The following is a 17136-nucleotide window of genomic DNA, read 5'->3' as shown; positions in this document are numbered from 1 at the left end:
TAGTGCTGATTTCAGGTGCGGTCCAGCGAGAGAACCCTGGATCACTGGGGTTGTGTCTTTCAGGGGGATATTGAGGCCACAGTGGTTCCTCCCTGTGGCTCCTCCACTTCCAGGGAACCATTTTCCTTTGTGATGTTTTGCTGTGGGCCCCCAGAGCCAGAGATCCACATGAACCAGCAGAGACCTCTGCCATCATGAGCTAAGGAATCGTTTTTTTTTGTTTTTTTCCTTTGGGGGGGGTGTTTTGATATAGGATATCACTCTGTAGCCTTGGCTGGCCTGGAAGTCACTGTGTAAAGCTGACCAGGCTGACCCTGACTCAAACAGCTGCCTGCCCCGGCCTCCCAAATGCTGGGATTAAAGGAGTGCGCAGGTGACAGAGCTGGGAAGGAGAGCTCTGGGGTGCAGCCGGTCTGCTTCGCTGGGTCTAACTCCTCCAAGTTTTGAGAAGAACCTCAAACTCAGTCGGTACAACAAATCTACTTATTGCCCACAATACTGACAGAGGAGCTCACTGGATGTCTTGGCGAGGGCTAGAGGTGGATTCCTCCAGCCCACACAGGCACTCACACGGCATTTATAAAGGAAATGTTTATTTTCATCACAAGAAGCACACAGACTATATATACAATACACACCAACAGAAGTAAAAAAAAAAAAAAGTGCACTATGCCTCTTCTACTGCAAATTCACAGTACAAAAGATACTGCCTTTTTAAATATATAATATAAAAAGAAGTCAAACGATTAAAAAAAAAAACAACAAACCATCAAAGTTGTAACTTGACAGGAGGGGACCCAGCGGCAGCCTTTGGGAGGTGAAGAACGCGGTCTGGTGCGGCGTCCCTGGGGTGAACTGTATCCCTAACCTGCCTCAAGGAGCTCAGGACATGGGCAGAACAGAAGGGAGTGTGAGGGGAAACCAGGTGGTGACAAAACTCCCGTTAACTGGAGGGCACCGGTGAGGGGGCTGGAGCAGGGGCTGGGCTGGGCTGCGGTTCAGGGAGTGGCTGGCCTGCACGCAGCCTCCGCTGCCTGGCAGACCAAGTCACATCCTTCACTGGCTGCTGCGGGCTGTGGTGTTCACTGCCGCCAGCCTGGCCTGCAGGGACTCAACAGGGCCGTCTCTAGCCGGCTCTGTGGAGTAGTCACAAAACACAATGTCAGCTGCACAGCAGAATAAACACAAGTGGGTGGCGGTGGGGACCAACTCAGGTCCCAGCGTTACCCACCAGGACCAGACGAAGTACCCAGCCGTGGAGGAAGAGGAGAGCTGATCGGTTGCGCATAAATACACAGTATTTGTAAACGATTATTAAGGCACTCAACTGTAAAACAACGGTTACAGTGTAGCGGAGGAAGCAGCTATCTTCTCGTGCAGCAAGGCCAATGGCCAGGGCAGCAGAGGCTGCACAGTAAGGACTTCGGAGACAGGGGCTCAAGGAGGGGCTGTGGGGTCTACTGCAAAAGGGAACAGGGCAGTCACCCTTCCCCAGATGGTCCCTGGTGGCATCACTTCGGGTGGATGCTGGATGACGTCACTGCATAGCTAGAGGACAGAGTGTGACAACGAGAGAAACACGCACACCAGGTTTGATGGAGCAGGACTCACTTATATGTATATATACATATAAAGCACACACAAGGAATATGCACATAGACCTATGTACATAGTGCGTGCAGAGTGACACTCGAACCCCAACGGTAACAATAGGGGGCTTTGGGTAGGGGAGCATCAGTGATCTTCATCCGGGTTTTATGTTCAGCAGTTCAGGATGGGGACCAGGCCAGGTGACTCCATGCCATGCTGCCCAGACGGAAGCAAGCTTTCCTGCCATGGGTATAGTGGTTACCCTAATGGACTGTATTGTATGAGCCCTGATGTATGTTAGCCAACCCATGGGGGTTGGTGAATTGAATTCTGGCATCAGTAACTGCCAGCCGATTGGAAGTAACTTCCTTAGGGTATCATGGGTGATGTTTCCTGTGATCTCCTTTGTTCTTGTTGAGGAGAAATGGTTCCTGAGGAACAGGAGATTCGCAAGCCTTCCAGGGTGGGCCCTGAGCCATGGTCACAAAAGCACAGGGTGGCTGTCAGTATTTAATCTTTCCAAACTTGGCTCCACCCTGCAGCAGCCTCCCGGCTCTTCTGGGGCGGAGGCTGCTGGGCCCACTCTTCAGCTAGAGCAATGCTGAAGATTACTCTGGTGCCTGTGAGTAATCCGCACGGCTGAGCCACAGGGACGAGGTGTGTGTGGTTGGCAGGGATCTTCACACTGAGTACAAGGGGGCGGGGATGTGAGAAAGACACCTTACTCTTGGCTCACACAGTCAGGTACCCGACTTCCTACCACCCACTCCCAGTATCCATCTCCCTCACACTTCAGGAAGCCTTCTGTGTTGGTGGACGGCGAGGCCACTACACCATCGGGGGTTTGGGAGGCTACGTAAGTGCAGGTGAACAGAAGTACCCTGGGCATCTGCGCAGAAAGCTCTTCATTCCACAAAGACGTTCAGGGAAGATGGCGGTCACCAGAATCGGCGGCTCATGCAGCAGGAACCCCGACCCTCTGCCTGCCTCAGGTGCCACATCGGTGTGGATCTGCTTCTTGCCAAGATTATACACAAAGCATTAGCCAAGCATGAAACAGTTCACAAAACCAAACAAAAATTGTGTGTGTGTGTGTGTGTGTGTGTTTAGGGGTGTCAGGGTCTATGTATGTAGCCTTGGACTCAGGAATCCACCTGCCTCCGCATCACAAGTGCTGGGATTAAAGGTGTGTGCCACCAAGCCCGCAGGAACTCTTTTCAGGAGACACTACGGGAGCTGTCACTGCCAAGGGGCGCCTCAGCCTAGCAGGGTAATTTCACAGATAAATTCACCCTTTAAATTAAAACACCAATTCGCTGCATTTACAGACAGAGCCAACCCTCTAAGAGTAACGAAAAGCATCCAGCTGGGGCTCCTTTTGGATGATGGGGGCAGTGCCCTGCCGCCTGCATCCTGCTGGCTGGGATGGCGGTGCTTCTAAGAGGCATCAGAGTTTGCCGGAAGCCAAAGCCCCGCCTGCTTTCATTCTCCTCCCGGCCTTACTCTTCAAACAGAACAGGACAGGTTAGAGTTTTCAGGTTATAGTTTCCAAAACCCTATCACTCTTAAGAGATGGGATTAAAAACGAAGTAGAAGCCTATCATTACCAAATCTAAGGGACTGTTTTGACACAAAAATTCATCTACCACGTGATACTGAACTTGGAGACATATACTAAACTTGGTTTTTTTTTTTTGCTTTTGTTGGCTGAGGGACGAGCGGAGGAAACACACAGGGTTTCAGGAATAAGTGGATAATCACTTTTTAAGGTGAATGCCATTGACACTAGTGGGAACACAGATCCTTATAATGTATGTGTATGAAAAGCAAATCATGGCAGGGAGAAAAATTTTAAGACAGAGGTTCCCAAAAACTCTGCACTAGGGAAAAGAGGAAAAGCCTTGTTCCTGAAGATATTCTGGGGTTTCAGAGGACAGCCATTTTGGGGTTCCATTCTAACCAGTGTGGGAGGACCCCGGTCTATGTACTACCAGAATGTGGCTGATCCCTGAAGGTTTTGTGGTCTCGCTGGGCTGTCTGGCTGAACCAGCCAACTGCAGGACGGAGCTGTGGCCCTCCACAAGATCTCCATCTGTGCAAGAGGCAAAGGGGCAGCTGGCATGTCTGGAGTACAGGAGGGAAAGCTTTGGTCTATGATACCCAAGGGGTAACGGAGGCCTCAAACGTGCCCCATAGATCAGCAGGCAAGCTTTCTACCCAGGGCCCACGGCAAACGCCCAGGGCAGGTAATGCCGTCTCTGACAAGGTTACTTGCTGCATCTGAGGTAGAGTCTCACTCTGCGGCCCAGGCTGGCCTTTAATTCATGATGGACCCGCCTCAGCCTCCTGAACTCGGGGTTACAAACCTGTGCCACCGCCCCAGACGCCATCTATCCCGTGTGACAAACCTTGAACAATGTAACAACCAGGCCTGGGAATGACTGGATTACACCTGTAATCTCAGCTGTTTGGGAGGCTGAGGCAGGAGGACTGCTGTGAGTTTGAGGCCGGCTTGGGCTACACAAGATTCTACCTCCAAAAAATAAAAGTAAAAATAAAAACAAAGAGGAGAAGGTGGAGGAGGAGGAGCCGCCATCAGATGGTGGTGGCGCACATCTTTAATCCCAGCACTGGGGAGACAGAGGCAGGTGGATCTCTTGAGTTTGAGGCCAGCCTGGAATACAGAGAAATGCTGTCTCAAAAAACCAGCTGCAAACCACTGTCTGCCATGTTGCTCCTCTCTCAAAATACACACATCCCCTTCTTCCTGATGGGCACCAGACAAGGCCTCAGAGCCTTGTCTTTCACTGAGTTAAACTGCACGAACACTTGTGCTGTGGCCAGCCTCCTCTGCCCCGTCACTGCTGCATGAGAGAGCTGGAGAAAAGGAAGCAGGAGTCTACTCACAGGAAGTAGTATTCTCCCCATGGCAAGGGACACTGGTAAACATCTGTGAAGCTTTTCAACAGACTCACTCTTCTCAGAGTGACTCCTGGGCAGGGACCCACAAGAAAGTATCCCATTGCTGACCGGCCCTTCCTCCCAGCAAACGTGGAGATGGCAGCTAATGAACCTGGGGTCACAGTGCCTCGGCAGGGGTTCCACATCCTGAGACCCACAACCTCACAGACATGAGTTCGTCCCAACCCCAAACGCAACGATGCCTTGTTAGTAGCAGATGAGGCCCAGCACTGCCCGGAGTCCTTCCCTGTGACTGAGTGATGGAAGCTTGATGCTCGCAGCATCCCAACCGTGGGCGCCATTCCACAGGCCGCGGCCACTCGGGGCCTTCCTCTGATCATTTCAGCTAGCCATTCTTGGGAAGGTCAGGCTCAAAGTCTTGACACTTCTGGGGGGTCCCCTCTGAAAAAAACCTCCCACAAACCAAAACCTCCCACAATTCTCTTAGAAAAATCTTTTCAGACACAGCATTGGTCATCACATGGTCATTTATGCACAGTGAGAACAGAGGTAGGACTTGTGTTGTCATCTGAGAATTATCCCTCGAGGATAGGAATGAGCTGGGAACATGGGCTGCAGCGATGACATCACCACCACAAATCTTTTACATGTTGCAGATTAAACATTTTGTATGTACTGCACACGCTTATTTTCCCTCTCCACCAGGTTGGCCTCAAACTCACTAAGCAGCTGAGGGTGACTTGGACCTTCTCATCCTTCTGCCTCCACCTCCAGTGTCGGGATTATGGTGCGTACAACCCTGTCTGGTTTTATGGGATGCTGGGGACCAAACCCAGGGCCACGAATTCATTCAAACAACCGAGACAGAGCCCCAGGCCCCAGGCTGTGCGTACGTATCTGAACGTGACTGTTCCCAAAGACAGGGCTCGGGGATCAGAGCTGTGTGTCTCCTGGCTGACAGTTTCCAGGTCCCCTGGGCTCCACCCTGGGCCTCCTGCTTCATGCTCTCTAAGTTACTTCCGTTTCTCCCCCTACTCTTTGGCAAGAGCGGGGAAAGCCTGGTGAATGAAGCTGTCGACACACAGCAAGACGTGAGGGTGGACAGGACAAACCTCGGTGTCACAGAGCCGAAAGCCGGTCAGCTCCTGGTCATCCTCAATGGGCTTTTCAAGGGTTCTGGGGTGGGTTGCCCTGATGGTTTGGAGGTTGCGGGGGGGTCCCTCAGTGCAGCCTGAGGTTCAGGCAAGAAGGAAGAGTGACCGCACTTGGCATCCTGCGAGTCGGCGATGGTGGACGTGTCAGCCTCGCTGGACAGGTCCTCCGTGGAGAAGTTGAGACTCCCCAGCTTGGCGAGGGAGTGGGAACGTTTCAGTGGAGATGACACAGTCAGGCCCGCCAGGCGCAGCCGTGTCTCGATCTCCTGCGCCCGCTGCTTCACCAGCCCGGGCTTCCCTCGGATGCTGTGGATGCTGTCGCTGCTGGAACTCCGGGTCAGGTTGGAGCTCATGGAGGAGGAGGTGGGCGTGTAGCACACCGTCTTCAGGAAGTCTTTTGAGAAGTTACTGGTGTGGTCGAGGCGGAGGAGGGTAGCAGAGGGGCTCTTCAGCAAGGCTCCGTCTGGAGGTTTCTCTTCAGTCCCAGCTTGGCTGCACAGGGCTGCGTGTCCAGGCTCCGGGCCCTCCTCGGGGATGCTGGCCTCCAGCCTGCTGGTGGCGCTGTCTCTGCAGGTAGATGGTGAGTCTGGAGGCAGGCTCTTCAGCCGCTCCAGCTCTTTGGTGTGCTTTCGGACCAGGCCTGCCTTCTGCAGCTGGATGATGGACTCCTGGTGCTGCATCAGGTAGCTGTTGGCCGTTGGCTTCTCCGCCTCGTGACTGAACAGAAGTCGCAGGTCTTTGGCTGGCTTCAGGTCTTTCTTGGCTGGCACTTCTTCCTTTGCCACCTCCATGTTGGCGGCACTCTTATCACAGTGAGAATTCTTCAACGGGAGAGTTTTGGGAAGGACTTTTGAAGTCTCTCTGGAAGGCTCTACAAGGCTTGCTGGTGGTTCAGGGGCAGCCCTGGCTCCAGAGCCACTGATGTCTGGCTTCTTTGAGCCTGCTGGTAGGAGGAATGGAGGGGTGTTGGCTGGACCAGAGGGCGGCCTCTCTGGAGCTCGGGGCCTGCTGCTTGTGTGGGCCATCGCGGAAGACGTGACGTGGGGTAGGAAGGCTGGCTGGGTGCAGACGGCAGGAGCCCTGGGGTCCTCGTGCTGTTCCGTGAAGGCCTCAGGAGCCCCACCAGCTGTGGGGTACATGCAGTCGGCACAGGATGTGTAGGAAGGCTTCACTTTACTGAGGATTCCAAACACGGCATCGCGCTGTAAGAGACAGAGTACCGTGAGCCAGCATGATCCCAAGCCAAGGACCAAAAGCACAAGAAGAGCAGACGTTGCCGGAACTGTGGTGGTGGTGGTGGTGGGGTAATGCTTCCATTTCATTTGTTCAGGATTAGAGACCTCTTGGGACACACTGGATCACGAAGGACAAAGGTTAGCCTGGTCTAAGAGATGTCTATCTTGACCACAAGCCAAGATGGCATCCTGGGCAAACGTTGAGCCACAGGCCTGGGAGAGACGCCTAGGACCCTCCCTTCTCAGTCCCGCTTCTACCTCCCACCAGGCTGACTCTTCCCTGGTGTATCTGGTCTGGAAAGCAGGGTGAGGGCACTGGCGAACAGAAGGGCCTGACAGGGCTGGTTGAGAGCACTTCCTGCCCTTCCAGAGGATCTGTGTTCAGCTCCCAGCATTCATGCCATACAGCTCACAATTGCCTGTAAACTCCAGCTCCAGGGTATCCAACGCCTCTGGCTTCCACAAGCATTGGCACTTGTGTGTAAATCCACACTCAAACACATAACTGAAAATAAAGTTTCAAGACAAAACAACTAGAACAAAAAACAAAAAACAAAAAACAAAAACCAACAACAAACCACAGAATTGAACTGACACAGCAGCAAAGAAGGGGGTTCTCTCTGGCAGAGGGAGTCTGCACTAAGCTTAACTGTTGTCTGAACACAGCACTGCCCTTCCTGGCAGCGCGAAGGAAGCCCGGGGACCAGAAGCCTGCCACGGTGGCCATGATGGAGGGAGGGGCAGAAATGGCTTTTGGATCACCTCCAACACAAACTCAAACACACTTAACTACAGGTTACAGTGTTTCCCAAAGGACTTACTTGCCTTTGGTCACTGGGGCCTCAGTAAATGGCCCCCCATACCAGCTCAAAGGCCAACAGTGATGAAAGGAGACAGGAAGGATGAGGGTGGCAGAGGGAGCCAGTCCTCTCCCAGCTGCCGGACTGCGGGACTACACAGCTAGTGGGAACAGCAGCCTTCCAGACGACGGTTAGGGGGTCTCTCACAATTCTGCTGCGAGTGGAGCCTGCATGGCCTCTTTCCATGGTTCCAGAAGGCTAATGCCATTCTGAGTGGCCAACTCCAGCCTTGGGCTCACAGGCTGTGTTCTCGCTACCAGCCTAGCCTGTCACCTACTCTTCGCTTAGAGTCCTCCTGTGTGTCCCTTCGTCCCCAGGACACCGCACACAAAACCATCAACATGCCAGGGAGGCACAGCCACCTCCCACCCAGCCTGGAACACCACCGTTAGTAAGGGGAGTTACGCGCACAAATGGCTGCTTGTCTCTAGGTTTGGTTCTGGTGGGTCCTGGTGCCAAGTCTAGTGTGCCCCTACCCAGGCTGCTCTCCTGGTCACCATCCAGTGACTCACAGTCAGGCCACTGGAGCTGACCACAGCACCACTGTCCCAGACAAAAGCATTTCATGTCATCGGCCCTCTCTGAGGGAAGTGGTGGGCGGTGGGGGAAGGTGCGTAGTTCCTCTCTGGCCTGGAACACATTTCATTACTTAGAGGCCAGAAGATGACCCGCCTGGGAAGGTTCGGGGGTTTTGTGTTTTTGCTTAGCATTGTAGCACAATGTTAATTACAGAGCAACTTTCCACCCCAGTGTCCCTGCGTGTCCCCGCTGAGAGTCTTCACTGTGGCGCGAGAGGGGTGTCCGGGGGACATGAAGTTCCCAGCCTTCGGTGAGTACTGGAGAGGCAGAACCTAAGAGCGGGCAGCCCCCTTGGCCCTCTGCAAGGACAGCCCCGCTTCTAGGTCACGGCCAGGTGCCGGGACAAGAAGACAGGGCCTGGAGACCAGCGACTTCCTGAGCAGCCGGAGGTCAGAGCTAATGAGGCTCAGTGCACTCCATCCCTCGTGGAGGGCAGCTGCAAGGGACCCAGGGAGCGAAGTAATAATGCCAGCTGGAGGACGGCATGCCAGGGGAGGCTAACCCACACTGTCAATCTGCCACGTGACGGAGCATTTAGGAAGAAAATGTCACCTCTGGGGTCTGCTTCAGAGCCACCTGAGGCGAAGAGTTGGGGGCTGTGGATGGTGCTGTGAGATGCACCACCATATATTGACAAAGTGTGGGGTGAGTAAATGAATTGGAAACCCCACCTTAGATGATGGGTAGTGCAAGGCTCGGGTGTCCCCTGTACATGGCATGTCCACTACCGGGGCTCTGTGGGCCAAGGCAGGCTGCTCCGCATGCTGTCCCCCGCCTACCTCAAGATCATCGGGGCAGCTCCTCTTGCTGTTGTTGTTATTAAGGTTTTCCTGGTCAAGCAAACTTCTGTCGAGCTGGGTAGAGGCCCGCCTCCACCTCCCTGCCCTCGGGCCACCATCCTTCTCCATCTCCTCCATCGGAGGCAAGGAGCCACCTCGGGCTTTGGGGCTCCCAAACTCTAGTTTCCTTTTCACATCCTTCTCACACAGCCTGGCGCCTTCCAGGGGTTGCTGAAGCAGCCTGTGCACACCCTCCGGCTGAGCCACGTCCTCCAGCAGAGCGTCCCTCTCGAGATCCTCTAAGTGCACCAGGCCACTCATGTCATCGTGGTGGGGGAGGAGGAGGGGGTCCGAGAGTCTTCGGAAACAGCACGGGAGAGAGGGTCCTCCTGGGTCCTGGCTTCCTGGGAGCCCGGGCTGGGTGCTCTCATCCAAGCACGGCAGCCGGGTGTCCAGGGCGCCATCCAAGGTCTCTGGCGAGAACTCGCCGGGCTCTGCCGCAACGTCATCTGCCGGCTGCTGGCGCCACAGTTTGTTATGCCGCTGCTTGCTGTGGGGAGAGAGCGCAGGAGGTGAGCTGAGGGGGCAGCACCGGCGGGTCCTAGCAGGAAGGGGGTGGCCTGCATCAGACAGACTCAGGAGGCAGAGTTCCCACCTCCACTGAGCACCCTCAGCCACCACAGCCTATGCGAGAAGCCTTTTTTGATTTATTTATTATGTATACAGAGTTCTGCCTGCTCGCCAGAAGAGGGCACCGGATCTCACTATAGATGGTTGTGAGCCACCTCTGGTTGCTGGGGATTGAACCCAGGACCTCTGGAAGAGCAGACATCGCTCTTAACCTCCGAGCCATCTCTCCAGCCTCGTGGCAGGTGCAGAGGGAGTTTTGACCGGAGGTCCCTGTCTTCGTGTTTGCCCTCATCTTACTGTGTGAACTTGGTCTAGCCTCACTCAGTCTGTGTGACCCGTTAGAGTAACAGTCTTTTCCTACCTACAGTGTGAGAAAACTCAGGGATCAAAGCAGAAGCATCTTAAGCTCTTAAGCACAATCGTGTAATGAGGCAAACCCAACCACACTGTCCCAGATTACAGGAAACTCCTACTTGCTTCAGACAGAGACTACAGGTCTGTTTTAAATGATTTTCTTTCTTCCTTTTTAAGAATCAAGATCTATGTAGCTCAGGCTAGCCCCAAACTTATTATGTAGCCAAGGCTAGCCTTGAGCTGCTCCTGATTCTTCTACCACTTCCTTTCAATTTCTGGGATTACACGCCTGACTTGCATGGATTCTTCTGATGCTTGTTATTGTTTTTATATGAAGACAGAATCCATGGCCTTGTGCCTGAGATCAAGCATTCTACCACTGGGCTACATACACAGCCTCATGGCATTAAAAACAAACAAGCAAAAAGCCCAAACCAAATATTTTTTACTCTTTCTTGAGAATTTCCTACCATGTATTTGAACGTATTTACCCCACCTTCACTGCCCCAGTTTGTGTCTTCAAAATAAGCCACTGAGTCATTTATGCTGCCATTACTCATAGGTGTGGGCCATCCACAAGGCACGGGTGACCCGCCGGGAGCCTCCCAGAGCCATGAGCTGTCAATGGCTGCTAAGTCAGGGGCAGGGCCTGGCACTGCATGTATGACATGCTTGAAGACAGAAGCCAAGAATTAAGGGAGACAGAGAACTTCCTGGTGGCAGAGGAGCCACAGGATCAATCACCTTCATCCCCCCAAAGGCTGCAGAGTAAAACTGGCTCTGTGGGGTTCGAGGGACGGGATGGAGAAGCAGCCTCCTGCGCTGCTGTGGGCCCGAGGGAGACCCTCGGCTAGGCTGCCATGTGGGAAGGCGCTGGGTGACAGGAGAGGCTAAGGGAGCTGACTGTCCCTCCTCCTCCAGCTGCCTGGGGGACCTGTGGGACACTTGGAAACAGTGAAACTGCCCAGGGATGGTTGCAGTGGCTCTCCTGGCCTTGTCAATCCTGCCGGAGTACCCCTGCTTCCCTGAACTTGCCCAAAGGGCTCAAGGACTTCACCCCTGGATCCCTTCCAGCACTACTTAAAAACAATCCCGGCGGCTGCTTCTGCAGACTGGACACGGGTCGGGGAGAAAGAGAGCCCTCAAACACCGGCACCCGCCCCAGCAGCCCGGGACCTCTGGGGAACCCTCCCCGCTCTGCTGGAGGGGGGAGAGGGAGGGTGTCAACAAGCGCTTTCTCTTGCGGCCATCAACACATGTGGTTGTAAATCTCTCTCTTGGCACACCAGAAGTCACCGTGTGACAAGCTAACCTATCAGCGTTGGCTCCCGCTGCTCGCTCGGAAAACGAGAAGCTGAACTTGGAGGTGGGAGGCAGACTTAGCAGCCACAGTTGTTAATTCACTGCAGGGCGTGCGAAGGCGCTGTAAGTGGCTGCTTGTGCAAGCTCACAGAGCCATGTCAATTTTCAATTTGCAGTAATCAGTGCTGTCTTGACCACGTTCATGTACACAGCCTGGCGGGACACACAGAAAGTACCGCCCGATACCATCTCTGCTCGCGGTGCAGGAAAACACTACCACCAGACTCGCACCGTCCCCTCCAGCATGGGGGCACCAACATCAATCTCCACCTCCGGGGACCCCACACAGGCACGGGGCCACACAGCTTTTCCCGATAGCCCCGAAGTTTGCTCGGACTGTACCACATGTGTCAGAATTTTCCTTCCCTTCCTCTCTATGGAGCAGAGACGAGATGGGATCCCGGTATAGGGTAGAGAGCAGCCTTGAACTTCTGGGTCAGGCAATCTTCTGGCTTTACTTCCCCAAGCAGGCCTCGCCTACAGTCAGGGGCCCCATCATCTGCCTCCGACTGCCTTCCTTCTGTAGGCAGAGGAAGAGTCCTGTGTTTAGCCAGCCACCGGCCAATGGACTCTTGGGTGGCCTCTGGGCTTGCGCCACTGTAAATAACACCTCCATCAACACGAACGGCCCGAGGGTCCCTCACTTCCAGTCTTCTGGGTGTACATGGTAAAATGGAAGTTTTGGATGGTGTAGTAGTTCTTCTGCTCTTAGGGTTTTGGGGGCCCACCAGTGGATGACACCCGGTCATCAAATCCTTAACTCAGAAAAGGGAACTGGTTTTCAGGGAGACCAGCGGCTTCTTCGGCCCTGGAGTCTGGCACAAAGCAGGTGCTTAGGAAACGGATATGCTGCGGCCCACACCACCTACTGGGACATGCTTCGGACGGGCAGTGAGGCACCTTCCCTCGCCCATCAAGACAAGCTTTCTACCCGTGCCAACAAAATCAAAACGGATCCCTCCTGGAAGCCACTAATCAGAGCCCAAACAATAGTTGTTTTTTACAAGCTAAGCTCCCCTGAGAGCCTCCACTTGTGGAAGCTCCTGCCAGGCCTGGCCAGCTTGGTCTGCCAGCCCATCTCTGGGTACGCACTCACCTTGCATCCAGGATGCCTTCGTACTCGGACAGCTGCCTCATAAAGCCTGCGTTGGGCCGCGTGATGCTGCGCCTCTGCTTCACGTAGTTGTAGGCCCTCTCCAGGGGCCAGCCAAATTCCTTCATGGCGTAGGCGATGACCGTGGACGCAGATCGGCTGACGCCCATCTTGCAATGGACCAGGCACTTGGAGCGATTCCTTCTGCAGGGGTTCGGGGTGAGGGATGGAGAGCAGGGATGAGAGCCCCTGTCACCTCACAGCTCCAATCCTTCTCCGTCCCCATGGCTTATGGGACAGATCTAACACACCTTCTAAAGGAAAGACTTTGCCTTCAAGTCAATGAACACACACTGAGAGAACGGATCAATCTGCATGACCTGGCCCAGCTCTGCAGTGCCCCCTTCAAAATGGAGTCTCCCCTGTTGCTGGGATGAGTGAGGGTACCTGTGGTTGCTTCCTGGGTAGCACCTGGGACACTTTCTGCAAAAGCCACCCAGCTGCTATAGCAGATGGAGGCCCTGAATGAGCTACTGTGGAAAATGGGGTCAGCAAGGCGAAAATGCTGTGCCCTCGGGGAGAGGGTGAGCGCCCAGAGGGAGTGCAGGATCGACAGCAATCTGGCCAAGAGAGGCGAGCCAGGGGGAAGAGCCGATCTTCTGCTGTAAGAAGGCTGTGCTGGCCCAGGCGCAGCTGATTTTGGCGATACACAGGGAACAGTGACCCTCTCCTTGCTGGAGAAGGTGAAGGCATGCCAGGCTGGCAGAGGCTGCCTCTGGGAAGGTAGGGCGGGAGCCAGCAGGCTCCGGCTTTCTACACCGGCCTTAAAATTCCTGCCCCACAGCACTAGTCTTTCCTGACTTCTAAACTCACCAGCAAGGAGCCCCAAGTCTGAGCCCTGGGAAAGCAAGAGAAGTGGGGTTTGCTCAGCACACACCCTGTAGCTTTGACTGGGAGGCTACTAAGGAAGAGGGCTTTTCTAGATAATACAGTAGTGAGGGTTGGGAGGGGGTGTCTCTGCTTTGAACTTCAATACCACAGCAGCAATAAAGGAGAATGAGGAGGGGCCTGGGACTCAGGGTCAGTGGAAATGGCCCCGTCTCGGGACTGCCCTGTTTTAGGCACCCAGGAACTTGGAACTACCCTGTGGAGAGGACACAGCCTGTATTCCTTTGGGGGGGGGGTCTGTCCAGGAGTTCTAAGCCCAGCATGTACCGGCCCTTTCCAGGAGAGAGCTCCCCAGTGGCACTTCATATTAAACCCTGACCTGGCGTCAGTGCTGGTGATGAAAACTGGGCTCAATGTCACAGTCGAGGGCCAGTGGGAGAGAGTATGAGGGCACCCTATGGAGAAGGCCAATGCTCCCCACTTCGGTGCCTGGTGTCCCGTAGCTAAAGTCAGCCCGGACAGCAGAGCCTCTTCCGGCACTGATCCTCTGTATCTGGGCCTCCCTACTTCCACATCGGGGCTTAGCTTCCTTATCAGGCCTGCCACCGCTCCCACCAAGGCCAGCTTCCCCCCGCACACTTACTTCGCTTTGTTTATAAAATGATACGCCTCGTTCCAGTGTGCAAGAAGGTCTGTGGTCTCCTCGTCATAGACTCGGATGTTATGATACGCAAACAAGCCAGGGAAAAAATTGTCTATCTCTCTCGTGACATTTAAAATGTAGTCAACCCTGCAAAGCAAATAGCCCAGAGAATCAGAATGAGGAAGGAGGAGAAACAAAAGTAACAAGAAGCCGGCAGAGAAAAAAAAAAAAATCAAATTACATACATACTGAAGGGCATACATTTGTGGGGAGACTTCGCTTTCTGCTTAACGATCATTTTTGTGTGAGCTTCCTTCACATGACAAGAACGTATTATTAAAAACAAAACAAAACAAAACAAAAACGAACCTTGTCATATCAAACCCCTTTACTTAAAAACAACAACAACAAACAAGTTACATAAGAAAGAACAGGGTGGGGGGAGGCCTCTAGTGTTGCCCAGCAACGTTAACTACAGAAGGTAAACTCTGAGACTTCAGTAAATTCTAAACCCAATGTTCTACGATTTATATTAACAGTAGCACCACTGAGGTATAACAAAAAGTAACAGCCAGGCAGGAGGGTACACGCAGTCACAGCATTGGAGAGTATGCCTCAGGGCACAAGGATTGTTGAGTTCAAGGCCAGGCTGGGTTATATGATCCATTCATGACCTTTATAGATCAAGACATTTTCTTCAAAACAAAACAAAACCAAACAAAACACCCCCCACTCTTAAAACAGTTTAAAAAAAGCAAAATGTGTCCCTCTATTACTCATGTCCTATTTGAGACCATCTGCTAGCCCAAACTCCACAGCCCTCCACCCTTACCCAGTACATTCATTTCTGGAAAACCCAAACAACTTTGGTAATTGGAAAATGTCTCAAGTAGGTTTCACCGTAAATAACAGACGGAGCATCAAGAGAGCTCCGTGAATTGCATGTTTACTCCCAGTAAAATGGAGGCTGGGGTCTGACCTCACACTGGGCGAAGGCTCTGCTGGGGCTGCATCTTGAGTCTAAGGATGGATTTTAAGCTCTGTTTAGTCTCAGTTTTCAAGTTCAAGAAGGCCAGCAGGCCAGACCACAGAATTCGGAATCTGTGACTGCTTTCCCGAAGGGCTTGGTTTAAAGGTTCACTCCTGACCATGAACCTTTCTCACAGACAGGCTAGTTCCTGACCAGCAGGGAAGGTTCAGTCACAAGATTCCCACCAGGCACCAAAGTATTACCAGGAGTGGCCCAGTTCTCAGGGCTGCTGACTTGCCAAAAGGCAGGAAGAGATGAGTGTCCACACTGGGGTTTTCTGCTGGGGAGTGGGACCGTGGGAGGGAGCCCAGAGCCTCCAGTCCCAGGGCCAGGCTGCCTTCCATTCCCCAGTATGAACAAGCTGCTCCCGGACCCCACAATCATCTCAGACACCAAGAAGACTCTAGGACCCATGGACTCCTCTGAGGCACAGAGGAAGCCCTCGACCCCAGCCACCACAGAGACCAGACCAAGGCAGTGGGGGAGGGAGGGCAGGACAAGGCAGAGGCTGCCCAAGCTGCCTGTTGAGAAGGGGGAAGAGGGGAGCAGACTCACCCTGAACCCTGCAGCTCCTCCAGATTGGATGCATTCCACTCGGAGCCCTGGGGGACAGATCACACAACCCCCCGTGAGTGTCACACGAAGCCTCAGAGCTGCTTTCTGCATGCACGGGAAATATGCCAATGGGGCCTCAGCCTCCAGGCAGAAAGAAGGACCAGAAAGAACCAGGAGAGAGGAGTCTAAGCAGGTTCCTGAGGTCCTTGGGCATCACTGAGGATTACGGAGAGGAATCAGAACCTCACTGGGCCCCCACCTCATTGAAGCCTGCTTCACGGGCCCAGTCTTGGTAGTCCACCATGGGCACAGCCCTACAGGCACATGACCTGTGACTTCCTTACCATTAGTTAACAGAGGGGACCCTGCTCCCTTTCCTGGCAGGTTATTTTGATACTAATTTGAAAAGTTCCAACACCCTGACCCAGTAATTCTGTGTTACAAACAGCTCTTCTAAGGAGATGGCCAGAGCTCACAAAGAGACTTAGGAATGCCAAACGTTTACCAGGATAAATGACAGATCCTTGAGACATGTGCCTCAGAGTAACATCATCCCAGTACACAAGAGGCAGAGGCAGGAGGATTGCCATGAACTTGAAATTCAAGGGCAGCCAGGGGTACACAGCAAGACCTTGTCTCAAAACAAAAGAAGCCAGAAATAAAATAAATTATCATGTTTGTATAAGGAGGCTGCACTCGAGGGAGAATGCAATGCACAGAGAGGGGCACAAAGTGTACGCAGGTGCAACACAAGCAGAGCCTCCTCCCTCTGCACAGGCATTAGAGAAACCCAGCGCTCGGGGCCCGGGTTCCAATCCAGGCCTCACAAGAAACAGCAAAGTAGAAAAGTTAACACGTCAAAATGCTACGAACAACTTCAGAGTGGGAGATTGGGAATACTTTTTCTTCCTTAAGATGTCTGTTTCTGTCTACAGCATGTGTGAGTGGATACGTTTAAAAACTGTATCATTAAAAACTCCTCTGTTCCTAACCAAGGAGCACGGAGCAACCACTGATGCTCTTGCAAAGGACACAGGCATTGAACCTCCCCAAACTCCAACAGCTCCATGAGAGCTGCGAGTCCTCTGGCCATGACCACCACCTAGTGGAGACAGTGGAGGGAGGTGCCTTGCCACGGCCCTGCCAGCACACCCTGCCTGTCTTTCAAAAGTTGTCCAAACCCACACTTCTCAATGGGTAAAGCATGAAATCTGTACATGCAGAAAGATTCACATATAAGCAAGAAAAAAAAAATGCAGACATTCAACGCTCCAGAGGCTGAGGCAGAAGACCACAAATTCTGGGCTAGCCTGAACTACAGAGTGAGCTCCTGACTCAAAGCCTCTGTTCCCACTGAAAGCCCCTCACCCCACGTGTATGTGTGTACATACACACACACACACACACTTATGGAGACTGAGGCTGTCCCTTCAGTGGCTCACGCCATCTTCCCTCAGCTCCC

General features: G+C 53.3%; 1 protein-coding gene and 1 long non-coding RNA gene across 6 annotated transcripts in view; one reads left to right on the top strand and one right to left on the bottom strand.

The window, feature by feature from the left end:
- Nucleotides 1–576: 576 nt before the first annotated feature.
- The window catches only part of Ssh1 (slingshot protein phosphatase 1), a 54645-nt gene continuing 38085 nt past the window's right edge, over nucleotides 577–17136 (bottom strand). For all 3 annotated transcript variants that reach the window (XM_021646052.2, XM_060382589.1, XM_060382590.1), the window contains 5 exons: nucleotides 15675–15721; nucleotides 14090–14236; nucleotides 12562–12762; nucleotides 9120–9669; nucleotides 577–6868 (listed from right to left, as the gene is read on the bottom strand). In XM_021646052.2, the coding sequence (XP_021501727.1) occupies nucleotides 5651–6868; nucleotides 9120–9669; nucleotides 12562–12762; nucleotides 14090–14236; nucleotides 15675–15721 (2163 nt within the window). In that variant the 3' untranslated portion in view covers nucleotides 577–5650. The remainder of the gene's footprint in view (nucleotides 6869–9119; nucleotides 9670–12561; nucleotides 12763–14089; nucleotides 14237–15674; nucleotides 15722–17136) is intronic.
- Nucleotides 8379–13848, top strand: LOC132653712 (uncharacterized). Of its 3 annotated transcripts, none has more exons than XR_009591518.1 (4): nucleotides 8379–8590; nucleotides 9330–9691; nucleotides 9846–9991; nucleotides 10117–13848. It is a non-coding gene; the product is annotated as an uncharacterized LOC132653712 (long non-coding RNA). The 3 variants fall into 3 exon arrangements; XR_009591519.1 differs by lacking the exon at nucleotides 8379–8590 and adding an exon at nucleotides 8597–8985; XR_009591520.1 differs by lacking the exon at nucleotides 8379–8590 and having other exon boundaries at nucleotides 9554–9691; nucleotides 10117–10244; nucleotides 10666–13848.

Source organism: Meriones unguiculatus, chromosome 4 (assembly GCF_030254825.1).
Source record: "Meriones unguiculatus strain TT.TT164.6M chromosome 4, Bangor_MerUng_6.1, whole genome shotgun sequence".
Taxonomy (NCBI): domain Eukaryota; kingdom Metazoa; phylum Chordata; class Mammalia; order Rodentia; family Muridae; genus Meriones; species Meriones unguiculatus.
This window is presented reverse-complemented; position numbering and strand designations above follow the sequence as displayed.